The 18,974-nt window shown below is 33.5% G+C and overlaps 2 protein-coding genes and 1 long non-coding RNA gene across 4 annotated transcripts; 1 reads left to right on the top strand and 2 right to left on the bottom strand.

Moving 5' to 3' along the window:
- Positions 1–4: 4 nt before the first annotated feature.
- LOC111477952 (mitogen-activated protein kinase 9) lies at positions 5–3,250 on the bottom strand. 2 transcript variants are annotated; one of them, XM_023121974.1, is made up of 11 exons: positions 3,023–3,244; positions 2,776–2,894; positions 2,253–2,661; positions 2,044–2,171; positions 1,883–1,942; positions 1,195–1,344; positions 955–1,110; positions 729–866; positions 585–655; positions 393–500; positions 5–311 (listed from the first exon to the last, which is right to left on the bottom strand). In XM_023121974.1, the coding sequence occupies exons 3-11, from the start codon at positions 2,656–2,658 to the stop codon at positions 119–121; spliced, it is 1,410 nt and encodes a 469-aa protein (XP_022977742.1). In that variant the 5' UTR covers positions 2,659–2,661; positions 2,776–2,894; positions 3,023–3,244; the 3' UTR covers positions 5–118. The 2 variants fall into 2 exon arrangements, with proteins under 2 accessions (XP_022977742.1, XP_022977733.1); XM_023121965.1 differs by lacking the exon at positions 2,776–2,894 and having other exon boundaries at positions 3,023–3,250.
- Positions 3,251–5,039: 1,789 nt separating this feature from the next.
- On the bottom strand, positions 5,040–7,749 carry LOC111488683 (nudix hydrolase 25). The gene is made up of 6 exons (XM_023136579.1): positions 7,470–7,749; positions 7,113–7,163; positions 5,944–6,036; positions 5,737–5,831; positions 5,526–5,637; positions 5,040–5,430 (listed from the first exon to the last, which is right to left on the bottom strand). The coding sequence occupies exons 1-6, from the start codon at positions 7,533–7,535 to the stop codon at positions 5,326–5,328; spliced, it is 522 nt and encodes a 173-aa protein (XP_022992347.1). The 5' UTR covers positions 7,536–7,749; the 3' UTR covers positions 5,040–5,325.
- A 2,582-nt stretch (positions 7,750–10,331) lies between these two features.
- On the top strand, positions 10,332–13,281 carry LOC111489160. The gene is made up of 2 exons (XR_002719331.1): positions 10,332–10,374; positions 11,186–13,281. It is a non-coding gene; the product is annotated as an uncharacterized LOC111489160 (long non-coding RNA).
- The last annotated feature ends 5,693 nt before the right edge of the window (positions 13,282–18,974 follow it).

Genomic DNA, 18,974 nt, shown 5'->3' with positions numbered 1-18,974 from the left:
CATATAAGACAAAGATACTCATTACATTAAATGAGTATAAAACATATGTTTTTAGCAGAATTTAAGAAAAACAACAACTTAGTAATAAAATTGAAAGTTCTAAGTGCAGCCTTCCCAGTTAATCCACCCATTTAGAACAACTTATACTTGCATTCCTCAACAGGTTATAGCTATTGCAATCTACATGAACAGAACCATTCTGAGCAGTTAATGAACAAGCAGGTCCAGGAGGGCTTCGAAGCGCTGCAGTTCTCCGTTCCGATATACATTTTTCATCATCGTCTTCATCTCGTGGTGTATATATTCGCTCCCTATGGTACTCAAAGATCAGCAAGCAGGAGAGTGATGTTAAACCAACAAAAAAAAAAAAAAAAAACGATGATTATATATACCTAGGCAAGGAGGCATGCTTCCTTAGAAGTGGACTGCCTGTGCCTCTCTCAACTCTACCAGAACGTTCCTCAAGATTATCAAATTGACGCTTGAATCGATCAATTCCACTAATTTAAACATTTGAAGTAGAGAAAATGAATTAATATTCTCTCTTTTGATAAAACATTCATAAATCAGTATGAGTTTGATACCTGGGATACAAGAAGTGACTCCCAGAACCTTGAAGGTAGCCCTGTAACATTTGAGGGTGATACTCTAAAATCTGTTGCATTTCAGAGGATAGTTTGAGTGAACTAAGCAGAATTGCATAAAATCCGAAAGTAAAAAACTCCTACTTCTCTATAAATAAGCTCTCTGACATCATCTTGTGTCAACTTTCCCCTTTCAAACTCGAACTCGAGTTTTGAAATGGGTTGCCTGGATGGTTCATCCTCCAGATTTGCCAGTCCATGGAAGTATGGATCAGCTAATGCCTACACAAAAGGACATGGAAGATTAATAAGTTCTGCAAAAAGTGAGGATAATTCAAAAGGGTTAAAGATTGGTATCACTGGATCCCACCTCCTCTGCAGAAGGACGATCATCGGGATCAAATGCGAGCAGACGTTCGAGTAAACGAAGAGCTAGTGGATCTGCATTGGGGAACTTTCTTGACAGAGGAATTGGATGTTTTTTTCTCATGCCACTCAAATACCTTTTAGACTTTTCGTTACGAATCTATAAGTAAAAACTATGTCAGTCTATATTCAGGATCAGAGCCCAATACATGAAAAATATAAAGATAAAATCTGAAGTGGAAACCTTGGCAATACATTCAGCCGAAGGGGTACCGAGCAAGTCCGTTATTAGATCCAGCTCGTGGGCAACACTTTTCCCAGGAAACAAAGGCTTGCTTGCCAACATTTCAGCAAATATACATCCTATGCTCCAAATATCAACAGCTGGTGTATACTACAAATAATAGCCAATGAAAGTGTCATAATAAACACAGGATTTGTATTAGCTCAAGCCCACCGCTAGCATATATTGTCCTCTTTAGGCTTTCCTTTTCGGGGTTCTTCTCAAGGTTTTTAATACGCGTCTACTAGGGAGAGGTTTCCACATCCTTATAAAGAATGTTTTGTTCCCCTCTTCCACCAATGTGGAATCTCACAATCCACCCTCCTTCGGGACCCAGCATCTTCGCTAACACAATGCCCAATGTCTGGCTATGATACCATTTGTAACAGCACAAGCCCACCGCTAACAGATATTGTCTGTTTTGGCCTGTTACATATCGCCGTCAGCCTCACGGTTTTAAAACGCATCTACATATGAGAGGTTTCCACACCCTTATAAGAAATGTTTCGTTCTCCTCTCCCACCGATGTGGGATCTCACAAGACAACAAAAATAAAGAACAGACATGACAAAACCACCAACTACACACAGCAAATATTCAAGAAGCGTGGTTGGAAAGTAGAACGTTGAGCAGGATACCCTTTAGTTACCTTTGAGAGAAAAGAACCACAGAGTTCAGGAGCACGGTACCATCGAGTAGCCACATAATCCTTGTAATAAGTGATTAAAGTCAGTCAATTAAATCAAACCAGATCTCAACTTATAAATAGAATGAGTTTAAACCATTTATTATCTTGGTAGAAACACATACAGTCCAAAAAATGGCAGACGGGGCATCACTAAAAGATGCACGCGCAAGTCCAAAGTCACAAATCTTCAGTTTGCAGTCAGCATTAGCAAGTATATTCTTCGGCTTCAAATCTCTATGGAACACATGCGCTGTAAAAGCCCAAAATAAGTCAAAACCTCAGAGTGTGTAGAAAGATATTTCATCAAAGCCACAAAAAATGGAGGCCTAACCTGAATGTATATACTTCAAGGCTCTAAGAAGTTGATACAAGAAAAACTGATGATGCTGAGGGGTGAGATCATCATTAGTCTTGAGTACATGATGAAGATCACACTCCATCAATTCAAAAACAATGTACAAATCTTTAAACTCCCTTCTACATGGAGGGAGCAATATATGTTTGATATCAACGATATCGGGATGTCGGAGAAATCGGAGCAGCTTTATTTCTCTTAGAATACGTGTGGCATCAGAAACATGCTCGAAGACATTATTTATCTTCTTGATAGCAACTTTCTCACCAGAATGAGTGTCTATGGCAGATGCAACAACTCCATAGCTCCCTCTACCTATAAGTTCTTGAATTTCATATTGAGTAGCTTCACCATATTCAGTGAAAAATTCCTTCTCAACCATATTCTGATTGCAATGACAAAAGTTCAAATCAATTGCACAGAATACAAATGAAGTAGTGACATAAAAACAAGAAATAAATAGTTCATGTCAATTATATTCATAAACGATTGACATTACTGAAGCGTTCTTTTATTTTCATTTTCCCCCCAAATTGAAGGAGTCAGCCCAGATCGAAACGGAAAGGTTCAACGCAAGAAAGTGACATACGATCGAACACAATCATCCATTACAGAGTGCTAGGTTAAGGAAAACGACAAATAATCAAACCCTTAACTACAAACAAACGGAGCCCTCGAAATGCGGGCCTTATCCTATCCTCTGAAGTTTTTATTACAAGCAAACCGTTTAAAGCGAATAAACTAACCTTGTGAGGGTCCACGGAGGCGTGTGTGTGATTGATTATTCCTCTGGAGAGACCTGATGGTTTTCAAAGCCAAGAGAAATGGGAATCGAAATAGAAAACCGTATAAACTCCACTTCTGGTGGCGGCGAGGTCGCCGGAATATGAAGAAGAAGAGAGGCCAAAAAAAGGATGAAGAAATAGTTGAGTGATCAATGGCTCCATTAAAGACTGAGTTGAAGCTCTGGTAGAACCCTCTCTTTTATCTCCTAAAGTCTGCGTCGTTTTCAAATAAATTGAATGATTTTTTTTTTTTTTTGACTTTTTTTTAAAATTCAACGACGGAGATTTTTTTTGGATTGTAACGAACCTTATTGTGCCACGTCAATGTAACGTGTTTTTTTATTTTTGATCAACGTCAATCTTCCACAATAATCAAATTTTATTTTTTTAATGTATTGAAAATTCTCTATTCCTTAATTTTGTCAAATTTTATTAACTAAACAATAAAAATGGATGCATTATTGAATTATTTTCATGTTCAAACTCAATATTTCTCCCCGATTATTCCTTCTAATCCACGTAACATTTTAAATGTTTTCTTTTAATAACTTAATCTAAATATTTTAATACGTTTAAAATAAAGTCGAGATTTTAAGATATTAAGGACCAAATTGATAAAATCTGTCTTAAAGTTTCGTATATTAGAATATCAATCAAGCATCTGATACCATCTTTTAGGTTATTTAGTGCTTCTAAATATATGTAAAATTACATTTTTACCCTTTAACCTTTTTAAATTTTTTTATTACTGGGCCTCTATTACTTTGCTAAATTCATCCTCATGCAAAAAAATGTTTATTTTTTTGGTTAATTAATACAATAATAAATTAAATAATTCATTTCTTGGAGTAAATTTAAGAAATTATTTCAAATAAATTTTCATCTTTTTGAACTGAAAAAAATTGAAATGAATATAATAAAAAAATATATATGTTCAGATTTTTTGTTTTTAAATATATAAACGATAATGCATTTTAATGGATTATAAATTTAAACGGGAATTTTAGTAATTACGACAATCAAATATGTATACATAATGCATTTTAATGGATTATAAATAATTAATTTTACTAATATATTAGGGTTTGTATTAATATTTATTGTTATTATGGTTATGTTATTTATTAATAATGAATTTGATTTAAAATTAATTTTTTAACACAAACTCAAAATTAAACAATAATGAATTTGGCTCACCCTACAATAATTTAAAATAGAAAAAATGTACTTAAAGTTGACTTTATATTATTTTATTTATTAATAATATTTAATGTTATCTATACATTTTGTTTGGTATTAATAAAATTTAGCAATATTAATTTAATTAGAAGAATTAAGAATATTGTTATATTGTTTACTAATAATGAACATTTATTAAAAAATTAAAAAATTAAAAAATTAAAAAATTAAAAATTGTGAAATTTAATTCTCTCCTTCAATAAATCATCTCGTTGACTTTTGATTTTCTCTCTCCACCCATCCACATTCATCTCTCTCTCACACATTAAATGGATTATCTTTCTCCTCCACACATCCAAATTCATTTTTCTCCTCATTTTTCCCCCATATATTACATAGATAAATGATTGGATGATGCTCAACCACGTGTCGCCAGATTATCGGTTACATCAATTCTTGTTTACTTGTATTTTCCAAATTACAAGTTAGTTTGTGAAAATAAATTTGGGCTTGGTTCATTTTGGGCCCAACATTTTAACTTTGGGCTTACTTCGTTAACTCCATTATGGTAAACGGGCCAAAGCAGTGGACAACGTGTCAGCAAGGACGCTGGGTCTCCAAAGGCAGTAGTTTGTGAGATCCCACATCAATTAGATGTGGAAACTTCTGCCTAGTAGATGCTTTTTAAAACCATAAACAATATGTAACGAGCTAAAGTGGAGAATATCTGTGAGTGGTAGGCTTGGAATGTTACACTCGCCTTAGCTGAACTAATGAAATAAAAAGAGGCAAAAACAAGTTTCGAAAGCTTGTTACATTAATTAATATCACAAAGTTCACACAGTTTTGATACAATTTCATTTCACTACCTCCCTTTTCTTTACACAGATCTGCAAATCTCCTAAGAAACACCACAATTATTTCCCCCACAAACTGTTAAAGCAATTCGACAAAATTTCAATTATTGAAACAAAATCATAAAAGGAAGCAGTTCTTGTAGCTAGCTGTTGCCCCATTTACAAATCCATCTCTTTCTTCCTTTCCTTCGTAAAAATTGAGGTAAGAACACCATTGTTCCTCACCATTCACCACTTTGATGATTTACATTTGGTAGATATCTTGTTTCCATCGAGGTATGCTGCAAAAGTCTTCATTACTTCCTCATATGTTGGTCTCTTGTAGTCCACAGCCTGAAAATCAAGGAAAAAGAAAACAAAACTTTGAAGAAAGACAGACAGACAGACAAAGAACTCAAAATCGTTATCAAGTGAGCTTCTTAAACGACCTGTTCGATAACCTCTTCGGGGCTTGCCCATTTCCACTCTGCAAATTCTACGTCGGCTTCATCGTTGTCCAAGTTAATCTCGCTGTCGTCTTTCGTCATTCTCATAAGAAACCTGTTGTACGTTCAAAAAATGCAGACAAGAACACACATCAATCCTGTCCAAGTTTGGTTTCAACTAGATGAAGAAAGACAGACAGACAGAAAAACAGACCATTTTTGAGCCTGTCCATGCCATTGTCCGCCCCAGAGACGATTGACTTTCGTCTTAACAGCAGAAGGAAAGTCGTAAGTCAACCATTTGGGTACCTGTTAACCGAAAAAAATGTAAATTGTTGAATCTATTTGAGTACCATTGTTAAGGCAACTTCGAAAACGCTGTAGAAATGGTCGGTTTAATGCTTCTTCACTAAGGTAATACCTCGGCGACGATCTCAGCAGACACTACTCCAGTTTCCTTTTTCAGTTCCCTAACAGCTGCCAGTTTGAGGTCTTCACCATCCTCAATACCTCCCTAAAATAAACAAATCATTGAAGAAAATAGCCAATTTAATCAAACCGAACTTTTTGAATTCATAACCGACGCAGTTTTCTAAAAGAATTCTAACAAAGAGAGCTATTTTGTTTTTTATAAGAGGATTTAGGTAAATATGAATGTTATATAATTTTGGAACTTTGTAGTGGCATCCATCCCAAATTCATTGTTGCAATTTAAGGTATCCATAAATCTCAATACCATTATATCACATCGTTATATCGATGCAACCACCATTCTTTAGAACTACAATAACTATAACAGTCCAAGCCCACCACTAGCCGATATTGTTTCTTTGGGCTTTCCCTTCAAAGTTTTAAAACGCATTTGCTAGGTAGATATTACTACACCCTTGTAAAGAATGCTTTGTTCCTCTCCCCAACCGATGTGGGACCCACCAATGGTATTAGAGCCAGAATATCAAAGGGGGTGGACACCAGAAGATGTGCTAGAGAGGACGCTGGGCCTCGAAAAGAGGTGAATTGTGAGATCCCACGTTGGTTGGAGAAGGGATTGGAGCATTTTTTATAAGAGTATGAAAACTTCTCCCTAGCAGACGCGTTTTAAAACTTTGAGAGGAAGCCTGAAAGGGAAAATTCAAAAAGAACAATATCTGCTAGCGGTGGTGGGCTTGGACGGTTACAATAACGGTCTTGGATCATGATGGTACTCAAGATATTGATTCATAACTTCTTGTTTATTTTAACAACAATATGTCCCAAATCAGCCATGACCTTCAAAGTTTAAGGCTATGACATCAAAATTATCTAGGTTTATAGCTTTCCTCTTCGATCACAGGCCAAATTATAGCAGTTCCGATTCGAACCGTGAAACGCTCGATACCTCAAAATCAAAAGGGCAGATAATCCATAACATCTTACAAGTTTACAACTAACCAGAGTCCAAAAATTCATGTAATTGAACAGGATTTAAGCAAATAAGGAAACCAACAGTATGATCCCATGAACTAAAACTGACCCATGTAGAGATTTTGAGTAATGAAACAAAATTTCAAACTGAAGCAGAGAAAAGAAGAAAGGAAATTTCAAAATCACCTGAGGCATCTGCCACGCTCCTGGAACATTCAGTCTAGACGCCACAAAAACCTGCACAACAAATCTGATTGAGACAGCAATCTTTCTTCATCCATATAATTCTCAACAACAACAAAAAGAACACAAAAACAGAACAACTACAACACCCACTTAAAATCCTCAAATCTTAAGAAACAAAAATCAGTCAACATTAAGCATAGCTCTACTCTTACAATGGCAACATTATATTAATAAAAAAAAAACCCCAAAAAAGGAAAACAAAATTCACACATGTACCTAGATCTGGCAGAGAAATGGGCAATCAGTTCATCACAAATTCTTCAAGATCATAGAACAAACAAAACAATCGAAACAGACCTGACTATCAGAGTTGATGAGACAAACGCCAATGTTGGGGCGGTAACCGGAAGGAAGAGACTCCATGATTAAGGGCTTTTCTTTGATTAACGATGGATTGGGAATTTGGGGTTTTCAAAATTTTCAAGAGTCAGAGCTTGAGAGAGACAGAAGAGAGAGAGAGATTTTAGCTTTTGGGAGTGGGAATATGAACGACGCTGACTACAAGAGAAGGGAGGGGGCAGAGCTTTTTATGGTGGTGGCGGAGGCCGAGTTTTATGTGCCTTTTTTTTTTATTATCTTCCACTCTCCCTTTTCCCTTTTAATACTATCCATTTCTTGGGTAATTTTCCTCTATGCTCGCTCACACAGATCAAACTCCCAAGTCTTCCCGATCAACGGCCACTAAACTTTTGCACCCGAGGACTAATCTCCGTCTTGTTCGGAACCTTTTTACTTTTCGTACCATTCTTTCTTTTCTTTGTTATCCTACGTAATAAAATTTGTCTCCCGAGTTAACTCATCTAATTTTTTCATGCATATTATATAATATTTTAATTTAGTAATGTAATATTTGAGTGAGTAGAAAGAAAATAAGAAATACATCCGTAATTAAAGGCGGATTTTAGGATCACCGTTCTTTTATTTGTAACGTAATATTGATAAAAGAAAAAGCAAAGGAACGAGCAAAGCCAAAATATATTAAATTTCGATCAACGTATTGCTATTTTTATCTATATTTCCATACATGTCTACCACTAAACATCGACCTAAAGTCACCCACTTTTATTTGTAACGTAATGATAAACGAAGAGAAAAAGGAACAATTTCAGCATATATTAATTTTTTTTTATTAATATATTGTCGTTTTCATCCGAATTTCCATATATGTCCACAATTAAAAATCGACGTTATAAATTTTTTTCAATATTTTCATTAAATCGTAAAATTATAAATTATTATTTGACACGAGAAATGGTCAAAAGAAAAAAATAAATATAAAGGATGGAAGGGATGATGTGAAGTTGAAGAGGCTATGATAGGGAAATAGGAGAAATGCAGAGGATAAAAGCTCATGACGGCGTAGGATAGCAAGAGGTAGTTTTAGTCAATGAGTGAGGTCGGACAGATGTTCCAGAAAAGGACAGAGGAAAAGCAGAAGCTAGTGGGGAAGGAACACCGTTGACTTTCTTTCATTACTAGGAGAGAGATTACAAAAGCCTCTTCTTTTGCTTTTTTTTCGTATAAATTATTGTAAAAGATAAACTATATTTTTCATCACTAAGGTTTAGTTTAATTTAACTCTTCAAAATTATACTCTCAATTATTAAATAAAAAATATATTAACAAAATATTAAAAGACTTGAAAAGAAAATGTGTTTGCTCAAAACATTTCTATATTGGTTGACTTCTCGAGATTTTACTCTCAATTTAAATAGTTTAAAAGATAAAATTAAATTTTTTGAAAAATAAATAAAATATTTAGCGAATTATTTAAATTAAATTACAATTCATACAAACGGAATTTACACTTTAATCAAATATTCAATGAAAAGAAAAGACAAATTATGAAAAGGTCCTCATTTATGGACACCTTCACTCTTTTCTCAAAGTCAGCGTTGGCTTTTTTTCTTTTGCATTTTTCAACTTTTAATTTTTTTTTTTTTTTCTCTCAACTTTTTTAGATTAAAGAAGTAGTTTAATTATGAACTATTATATTATTTTTGGCGCCATTTTTTATTTAGAGATATTCATTTAATTTACAGGTGAAAAATCTTAGTTTAAATAAAAAATAAAAAAGGAAGTGAGGATAAATTTTTCTCCATTAGCTAAAATACAACTAGGGACAGTAATTATATCTACTGTTCTTGTCATTGCCCTTGTTTCGCCCTGCTGTATTTATATAAATATATGTATACCATAACTAAGGTACAAAACTAGTCTATTTAAGAAGTTTGGTTATAAATAGATAAGTGCATTGCAATAAATATCTATGGGTTAGAGATTGTTAATTGGGATCGGGAACGAAATTCAAATAAAGAGGTAATTTTCTATTATTTTCTCTTAATTATTGCGTTATATAAAAATATTTTTTTTTTTGTTCGAATTATGTGTTAGAAACATCGATGGTTGACAAAGTAAATTCACGCTACTTTACAATACTTTTATTTTTAATTTTGAAAAAATTATGGTGCGTGGAATAATATATTACATTTTTTGGTTATAAAATACGATCGTATAAAAAGTTTACATGTTTCGGTCTCCGTATTCACAACCTCGTAATCATAGTTTAGTGTCGGTTTAATTTAATTTAATTTAATTTAATTTAATTGATTGGGGTTGGGATAACATTCATAATTGCTTCGAGTCAATTCCAAGTATATTATCTCGGATCAAGTGTCCGTTTAATGATAACACAAGCATCAATATGAATGATGACATCACTATCATTTCTTTTCTTTTTGCTCTTTTAATTTTATATTTATACCGTAAAATTCACAAACAATTTAAAAAAACACGTGCCAAATTATATAACCTTAAAATAAATTAATAATTAAGTACTAGAAATAACATAATTGAGATGATGTTTTTTAACGGTACAATTTGAGTTGAATTATTAATTTATTTGGGTTCAGTTTGAGTTAACCTTAATTAATGCTCTACGTATTAACATTTGTTTATTAAAAAATAATGTGAATAGATTGTATTAATTATTTAATCTTGCTTAAATTAAAAATGTTGACACCCTAATCAATTGAATTGGGTCTATGATGTAACCCAACACAGCCCAAAAGCATAAAAAATACTGAGCCCAATACTCACGGCCCAGATTCTTTATATTATATATACTATGCCCAACAAACCAGCCCATTTATGTGATTCCAAAAACTTTCCCGCCGCCGCGGCAGTCATCACTCAATCTCTGGTAAGCTTCTCTATTTCTCTCCCTCTCGAAATCTCCGGTGAGCAATTCCTTTTCTACTCTCGCATGATCATTATTATCCACTCCTTTTTGTCCACAAATACATAGATCGTCTTCGTTAATCACTTTCGTTTACTATATTTTTATTATATGTTATGTTAAATAAACGAAAAGGAACTAGGCTAATTTTGATTTCAAATCAAACCAAATCTGACCGATTTTTTATGGATTTTTTCTTTTTCAATCAAAACAAGATTTCAAATCATTTGTGATTTCGAATTCTGTATATATTTTTTTAATACATTCCAAACCCTAGAAATGATTTCAAATTAGTCCTTCCAAAACCAGGGGTTCCTAACATAGGGTATAAGGCCATGTTTCTTGTCTATTTGTTATTCCGTCGTCAATTCACTCGTTGAAAATTGTTTGAAGTATGCCATTTGATCAGTGGATTCATGTGTGTGTATACTGATATATTCGGTAGGATGTTTCATTGAAAGCTAGATGAAGTTAGAAATGGCGCTCTTAAAAATCTCTGCGATTATTAGTTTATCGGCTGAAGAATATTTCTCAGTTGAAATTGGTTATGATTCACTTTAAGGCTATTGGTTTACTTAATTAATACTTTTCCATTTGATCGTTGATTCACTTGTCTTAAAACATGAAGCTGTAGTTGAGCATGCTGATTGTGGTGATTGAGATACACCTGTTTTGCCACCATAGTCAAACCGATTTATTCTATGAATTTTAGTTGAAATCAAAATTGTATGCTAGTATTCGTGTAGGAATGAATAAATCTATTATCTGATCACAGATACAAATCTAATTTGGTATATCAAGGTAATGGAACAATTATTGATTGAATGAACTGCAGCAAGTGCAGGAGCGCTGGTTTATATTGCTCCTCTTTTTGGTTGATTTAACAATTGGCTTCCATAGTATAAATTGAGTTCTTCTGGCTATTGATGATTGTTTCTGTTTGTTACGATTGTCTAAGAAATACCCTTCTGTATCCAAGATGCTAAGGAATTATAGGTTGGTTGGATTTCCTTTTGTCATACAGTTTCTAGTTATTTTTGGAGTGTGGGTATCATTTTCTTTGTTTGTATCTTTATCTAGGTTTTGGAGGATTGATATGATAGCCTTTTACTGTTCTTCATAAGAGTACACCCGGAGCTGGTGCTCTTTGGTATTTTCTGAATTGGAATAAATGAGGATGCTTTGGAACTTGGTTCCCTAGTTGAGTTGAGAGAGGAAGCTTAATTCTTTTTTATCAGACAAAGCTTAGTTTCCCCTAATTTTTGGTGCAAATTGAGATCCAAAATTACTGCCTTGGCCAGCACCGTTTGCCCGATCTAATGACAAGATTAACGTTCTCATTACAAAGACGTCACGTTGTGTGTTGCCACACGCACACGGTCATGCTCCTCGTAAACCATGGCCTGGCCATTGGCTATAAATAGCCTGTTACCATCCTCTACGCTGAAACTAAGAATTCTAATCTTCCATCTTCCCCTTTAGGGTTTATTCTTTCTTAATCTCATTGGAATCAAGAGAGGACTGAGGCATTAAAGGGTAGAGCAGTTTCGGTGGCTCTGAAGAGCCTGCAGGTTCTCTGTAGGTTGCCCTGCTTTTCAAGCCCTCTAGATTCAATTCCAAATGGTATCTTCGTAGTAGGGGTGATGTGCCTTTAGACATAAGTTGATCCATTTAAATTTTATACCACTCAACTCAACGGCAAGATTATGATTGATCATAAAATAATTGTTCATGAGTGGATTCATTATAGTTGTTGGAGTATAAGATGTCTTCATAGGAATAAAACATACTTTTTATCTAGTAGTAGGTTTGCCTACTCTTTAATGATCAACTTTATACCTAATGTGATTATATCTAAAGACATAACATGCCATACAATACAAGAGTGCAACCTCGAGTTAATAGTGGAGTAATTTATTGTTGATAGATAAAAATATATGAATACATTATTTGAGCAAAATTCATTATATTTTACATATCGATACTAAAAGAGAGAAAGTTTCTAGTTCAAATCAATTAGTTCAAGGCTCCTATGGTTGAGCCTAGTAGGGTAACCCACTCAAAGTCGAGCTAGGTAATCAATCCAAGGATAGTTCAACTTTAAGAATTTGAGATTGTGAGGATCACACTAATTATAAAAGGGAAAAGGAGTCTCACGTACCGATTATGTTACACTACACTAATACTCGCTACTTTTTAACACAAACTCTAGCTGACTTAGGCATGAGAGTATGAGTTTGACGAGTACCAAACAAGAGTAAAGTTTCTTTGGTTTGCTGACACCACAACGCTCCTAGTCTTCAATAGTGAATTAGAGTAGTATTCTTGGTTAGGGTCATGAATGCAAATGTTGAATATGATATAGAATTAAAGGTATAAGATTTAGGTCCCAACTCATTGATTTAAATACATGTCATAAGACTTGGAAGAATCCAAGACGGTAGAGAGAACAAGTGGGGGTGATGATGAGGATGACAAGAACAATAATAAAGAGTGGTGGTAGATGAAGAAGTGAAGGAGGGTTCCTTTGTGAGTCATAATGGTTTTGTTGGGCAAGAAATTGTTGATTGTTGATGATATTTTTTTGAAAGAAAGAAAATGGTAGCTGGCTTTGATGGAGCTGTGGACATGTCCCTGCCCTTGTTTTTACACTGAGAACCCCAATTCAATTGAATTCAATGCTGGAAGTGATGATGATGATGGTGGTGGTGGTGATGAAATCTCCACACGCTTTGCCAATCCATAGTGACAACGACGCCACACCCACACCCACACCCCTTCTCTCCAAGTAATTACAAAATTTTCAAACTCTTTTGGATAATATGCCCTTAACATGTAAGTAGGTGTATCAATGAGTTATATTTAATTCTCATATATAATAGTCACCTACATATATTAATGATAGACTTATTTAAAAAATAATAATAATAATTTAGGTACGTGACACCTAAGTAAAGGAGGAATACATGAATGAATTGAGACTATAGAGTAATTTAATGTTGGGTGTTCTCTGAAAAATTTATTTGGGATGCATGTGAGTAAGGGTAAAATATGCTGAAATGACTCGGGTTAATCTTAGGGGATAGTTTTCGCTCTTAGAAATGAAGAGTAAGAAACTTGATCTTGTCACAAGAGATTTAAGGGAATTTTTGCATCATTAGGTGTCGAATTTGTATTCTAAATCCTAAGCATTGATAGTGACCAATATACTTAGGAAATATAACACTAATTAAGTAGTACACTCAATTTCATTTTAACGTCTAACTATAACTATTCGCGAGAGACATTCTAATAAATCCAATAATATTTACTATGGGCAATTTCTGCTAAGGATTTCACTACAAATTAAAAGGAAAAAAACAAAATGACCAAAATGCCTTGGGCTTTCACTATTTTTTTTTTTTTAATTCCCTATGCCTATTTAAGCAATTTTCTTTTCTATCACATCATAAAATTCAACATTTTAAAGTCTCTTAGTAAAATGTATCAATTTTAAAATTAAAAAAAAGTAGAAAAGTTCATACTTACCTCGCCTCGGTGTTCCATCTCAATTGAAAACTAAAATTCATAATATACTTGCTCTCGTATTCTACTTTTAAGCACGGAGACTTGTCTGGAGACTCGTCTAGATTAATAGGGTTCTTATTGTGTTTCATAGGTGGAAACTATTAAAAGGTTGTCGGTGAATCATCTAGATTGACAGGGTCACCTATGTAACTCAATAGTTGATTCATGCACATGGTCGCTCCTCCGTTCATGTTTATGCTATAAGGATAGCTTATGGGTACTTTTAAGGAGTTGCCAACTAGCCTCTAGTTTTGAATTGCCTATATTGACAAAGCCCACATTATAGTTGATTCAACTACAGGTTCGGGACCCTACATGTTCATTATGATTCTCGTGTGACAATAAGGAGTTAACCAATTACACAAAAGAAGAAACCACAATTATTTTAGAATTCGAATTTAAATTTCAACCCATTTGAATGTAATGGCTCGGATTTGTGTTTGTTTTTAGTTCAACTATTTGTTGGAGGGAGGATTTAATCGATTCGTTAGATAATAATATCGTTTCCCAAACAGATACAATATTTAAATTTGTAAGACTCGAAAGTATAAGAGAAAAAGGACAAGAAATAACTACAAATACGATTGAAACAGATACAATAGCCAACAAGAAGAAAAAAAAAAACACCGGAGGATTATAAGAAGAAACAAGAGCATTATCACTAGCCTTTTTTGTTTTGGGGTTTTTTCATAATTAAATTTCCCTTTTTGTTTTTTTAAATATTAAAAAAGGCTAGCCTAATGATCTTATTTCTCTTTAAATTTCTAAATAATTAAGAAAAAAATTGAAAGCTTCTCTTACAGAGGAAACTGATCTGTAGCAGAATAAACAGATGGGGAGGGGGTTGTTGTTGGGCCTTATTGGGCCTAATTGTGAAGCGGATTTGGGCCGGTATGGACCACCCGTTTATCATCCTCGTATACAATGTCCGCAACGTCAGCGTGGATTTTGAAACCGGCCGGTGGTTTAAAGAGCTCCTCCGTTTCGAAAACGTGGGTCTTCCGGTGAAGAGTGGCGGATTTTGTTAACGTGGGGACGTTAACACCTCTAACGGCGGCGGAGGAGAGTGTCATCCGAGAGAGCACGAAAATAAGACAAATGAAGAAAATTGCGGCGGCGACGACTGCTCCTCCCGCGTGCCGTTTGGTTCCATTACCGCCGTTTCTTCCTCTCTCTACACTCACTCTCATTGCCACACACCCACCAACACCCTGAAAAACAAAAAGGTTGGCCTTTTCTTGATGGGTTCTCAGCGACTTAGAAGAGTTGGGAAATGGAAGAAAAAATGGCGAACACTACAAAGAACAGAAGAGAGAGAGAGAGAGAGAGAGAGAGAGAGAGAGACATAAAAGTTTGGTATGTGTTCTCCTTATATCATGGGTCTAACCCACATGATTTCTGACCCTCCCTTTGATTCTTGAGAACCTTCTTTTATATATATATTTATTTTATTTTATTTCAAACAAAAGTTTAAGAAAGTTTAAAGTTCCAACTCTTGAACGTAGTCATATATATATATATATATATATATATATATATATATATATATATATATATATATATATATATATATATATATGTATGTATGTATGTAAAAAAAATGAAGAAATTAGTTTTAAAATGAATGTGGTAACTACTGGTTTGATTTAATATTTTTGAAAAAGGAATAATTAAATTAAAATGTGGAAGTTGGTTTGGAAGGAGGTGGTGTGGGTCTGGAGTATTAATAGCCACTGTCTCCGGAGAATTCAATAAATAAATGAGGAAATAAAAAGAAATAATAATTTAATACATTGGAATTAAAAAATAAAATAAAAAACTTAATAATAATTTAATCTTTTTTTTGTTCAATTATTTAGTGTTTCCTTTTTCATGTTACTTTCCACTTCTCAATTTTTTTTCATCTCTGATTTTGCTATCTTACCCTTTGACTAGCAGTAATAATGGTTTCTTCACACCCAACACATTTACCATTTTTTACTTTTTACTTTTTAACTTTTTTTAATCACGTAAAATTACGAGTTTAGTCTAGCAATTTTTAAGAATATATGTAAAAAAAAAAAAAAAAAATGCCCATGTAACTAGGGTTTCTTTAAATTATCAATAATTTAGGGATTATTACCATTGAGGTTTAAATGCTAAATTTTTACAAAAATAATTTTTAATTTTATGTTTTAACAGTTCCTTACATTGAGTTATATTAATTTTTTTTTTTACAAAATTAAAAGTATTGGGACAAATTTTTATTAATAGCGAAGTTTAAGGACTAAATTGTTATAAAACTAAAAATATAGAGACTAAATTATTATTTTAATAAAAATTTATAAAATTATATAAGAATTGAAATTGTGGATTAAAATGAAATAGCATAAAATATGAGGACTGAGTTTTTGAAAATAGCGTTATAGTTTAATTTGGTTTTAAATTTGGTTGGTTGGAAGAGGAATCGATGAAGATATGAAAGTTTGCATGCAAACATGGTCACATGTGTTCTTATTAAANTTTGTCGTCATGTTTTTTTTTTTTTTTTTTTTTTTTTTTTTTTTTTTTTAATTTGGATTAATTATATTTTAATTAATTACGTACTTTTCGAATCTTATACTTTTTGCATGAAATATGTATAGTTTAGTACATAGTATGTTATTATATAATAAAATGCTTCCAAGCAAGAAATATTCATGTGATTCTTAATTAATATAATTGGAAATAATTAAATATTTATTAATATTAGGGAGTGTCTTGGATGCAATTAAACTATATTTAAATATTTCCTACAAATATTTTAAAATATTTTTATTCAAAAAATATACCAAATTTAAAGAATATGCTAAAATAAAAGCTCCAAAACTATGTAATATAATCCACACATTAACTAATTAAACACTATATTTGTAATAATTTCACGTTCAAATTCACAAAAATAAATAAATAAATAAAATAACCATATCGCCACTCTCCCTCGTGGTCATATTGCTAAGTTTTTTAAATTTAATTTCGTGTGAACGGACTATTTGGATGCATTGAACCGTCTGGTAGGCTCAAACTGTACATCTGAGGTGCTAACTAGTTCAATAGGGGTCGAATCGAGTAGTTGGGTGGATGCAATCATGTGAGGCTTGGGTCGATGTTGATTGGTTTGCAACGCATGTTTGAGATGTCGGACTTAAGCATCTAATCTTATTAAGCAACTAACCTATTTTCATGAAATGGTAATAATTCTCGTTATTATAACAAACACAATGACATCATTCATTATCTTTTAAAAGGCATACTTGACGGTTACTACATGCATATCATGACTACTTTTTTTTTTTTTCAAAAAAATAAGACAGTTGTTACATGCCTGTTGTCACAATCGTATTCTTGCAATAGCGGCAAAGCGATCGTGCAATACTTGTTTTAACCAAGTGAACAAGTCAGTCATAAGAAATTCGAATGTCGATGACTTTTGGAACAGGCATGCAAATATGAATAACGTGTTCTGAACAAGCAAGACCGAGACATATGGCATGCAGCCATAGACAACATGCCTTGGACAAATATGACCGTAACACCTGTCATGATTGATTCAAGGCGTTTAAACGTAGGCTGAGCTGGAGGTTGAAGGGCAGTGGGGACTAATATGATTGATTATTCCCACGAAGTCCCATCTCTGATGCCTCCTTAAATGCAAGCTCTCGAAAGAGAATTCACAGCCCTTGGTTGGGCCACACATGCATTCTTATGCCCATGCCCACACACTCTCCACTCTCAGGGGCTTTTAATTGCTCGTTTTTATAATACCTATGAACTTTTAAAAGTTGCACTAATACCTTTATCGTTAGTACACAAAAACTAATGTTTGTTATGTTTTGAAGCCCCGTTTTTATAGTCCAAATTTTGATTTCTGCAGCTTCGCAGGCTTTCAAAACATATCATTATGGCTTTCTCAGTTGGCAGAGATAAGTACTGCCGTCCAAATCTCCTACCTCGGCTCGCATCTTCCTGTGCTCGTCTCTCTCTCTCTCTCTCGCTTTGATATGGGCATCAGCCACCCAATTCTCTCTGCTTCGATGGATCTAACCACCCACAGCACCCGATGTTGCGGCTAAGTCGCAGCTTGTATTTCTTTTTGTCCAGCTTCACGCTATTTCTCTTTTGATATGTGTTAGATTCAACGTGGAAGAGAGTAAAAAAACATTATTTATAAAGATATGGAAACCTCTCTTACTATATGTGTTTTAAAACTGAGTTTGACATTGATATGTAACAGATCAAAGCGGATAATATCGGCTAGTGATAGGTTTGAATTATTACAATATTTATCTCGTCGTTTGCTACTAGCCACATGAACCCTCCAACATTTCCTAGTGAAACTCGAGCAAGACCTTCAACCTAGTTTACAAGTGTTTCACTAGTAAGTTCACTTATATAGAAACAATAGGATCTATTCTACGTGCATGTCATGACTATTATGTGTAGAAAAACTTCTAAAAATACTTCATCTTAAAAATTGTCAAGACTTAAAAGTTCATAAATATAATTGAAATAGGAAAGAAAACATGATCGAATATGACACTCGAGTAAAAGATGATACATGAATGAACTAAGATCACATTTGAATGAAAGTGATTCTAAGGATAGGATGGATGTGAAATACATAAAAGATTGACGGCTATACCAATGTGGTGTATATTGCTTGCTTTTTAATGGTTCAATCATATAAAATCTAAAGTGGTGCTTAGCTTTGAGCAATTTTATAGTGGGTGATTTTTTGAAAATTTTCTTAAAAAATATGCGAGTAAAAACAAAACATGCTAAAAGAAGGCAGGTTGGTTTGTGGGAACCGTTTAAAACAATTCAAGAGAGGCCAATAAAAACTAAATGAAGAGGGGTCAAAACTTCTACAAAAAATAAGAACGATCCTTGATTTCTAACACTAAAAATTATCAAGTCATCACGGAAACATAAATGAGTGAAACAAATTCAATCATACTAGTAATAAAAACTAAATGAAG

Source organism: Cucurbita maxima, unplaced genomic scaffold, assembly GCF_002738345.1.
Source record: "Cucurbita maxima cultivar Rimu unplaced genomic scaffold, Cmax_1.0 Cma_Scf00001, whole genome shotgun sequence".
Lineage (NCBI taxonomy): Eukaryota > Viridiplantae > Streptophyta > Magnoliopsida > Cucurbitales > Cucurbitaceae > Cucurbita > Cucurbita maxima.
The sequence above is the reverse complement of the archived record's forward strand: the minus strand, read 5'-3'. Positions and strand labels throughout refer to the sequence as shown.

Excerpts from the sequence above, each read along its gene's own strand:
- LOC111477952 (XM_023121965.1), bottom strand. The coding sequence starts at position 2,658 with ATGGTTGAGAAGGAATTTTTCACTGAATATGGTGAAGCTACTCAATAT. Across the intron at positions 656-728 it reads GAGAGCTTATTTATAGAGAA|ATTTTAGAGTATCACCCTCA; the intron begins GTAGGAGTTTTT and ends GAAATGCAACAG. Across the intron at positions 501-584 it reads AGTCACTTCTTGTATCCCAG|TGGAATTGATCGATTCAAGC; the intron begins GTATCAAACTCA and ends TGTTTAAATTAG.
- LOC111488683 (XM_023136579.1), bottom strand. The coding sequence starts at position 7,535 with ATGGAGTCTCTTCCTTCCGGTTACCGCCCCAACATTGGCGTTTGTCTC. Across the intron at positions 7,164-7,469 it reads TCATCAACTCTGATAGTCAG|GTTTTTGTGGCGTCTAGACT; the intron begins GTCTGTTTCGAT and ends TTTGTTGTGCAG. Across the intron at positions 6,037-7,112 it reads GAGCGTGGCAGATGCCTCAG|GGAGGTATTGAGGATGGTGA; the intron begins GTGATTTTGAAA and ends TGTTTATTTTAG.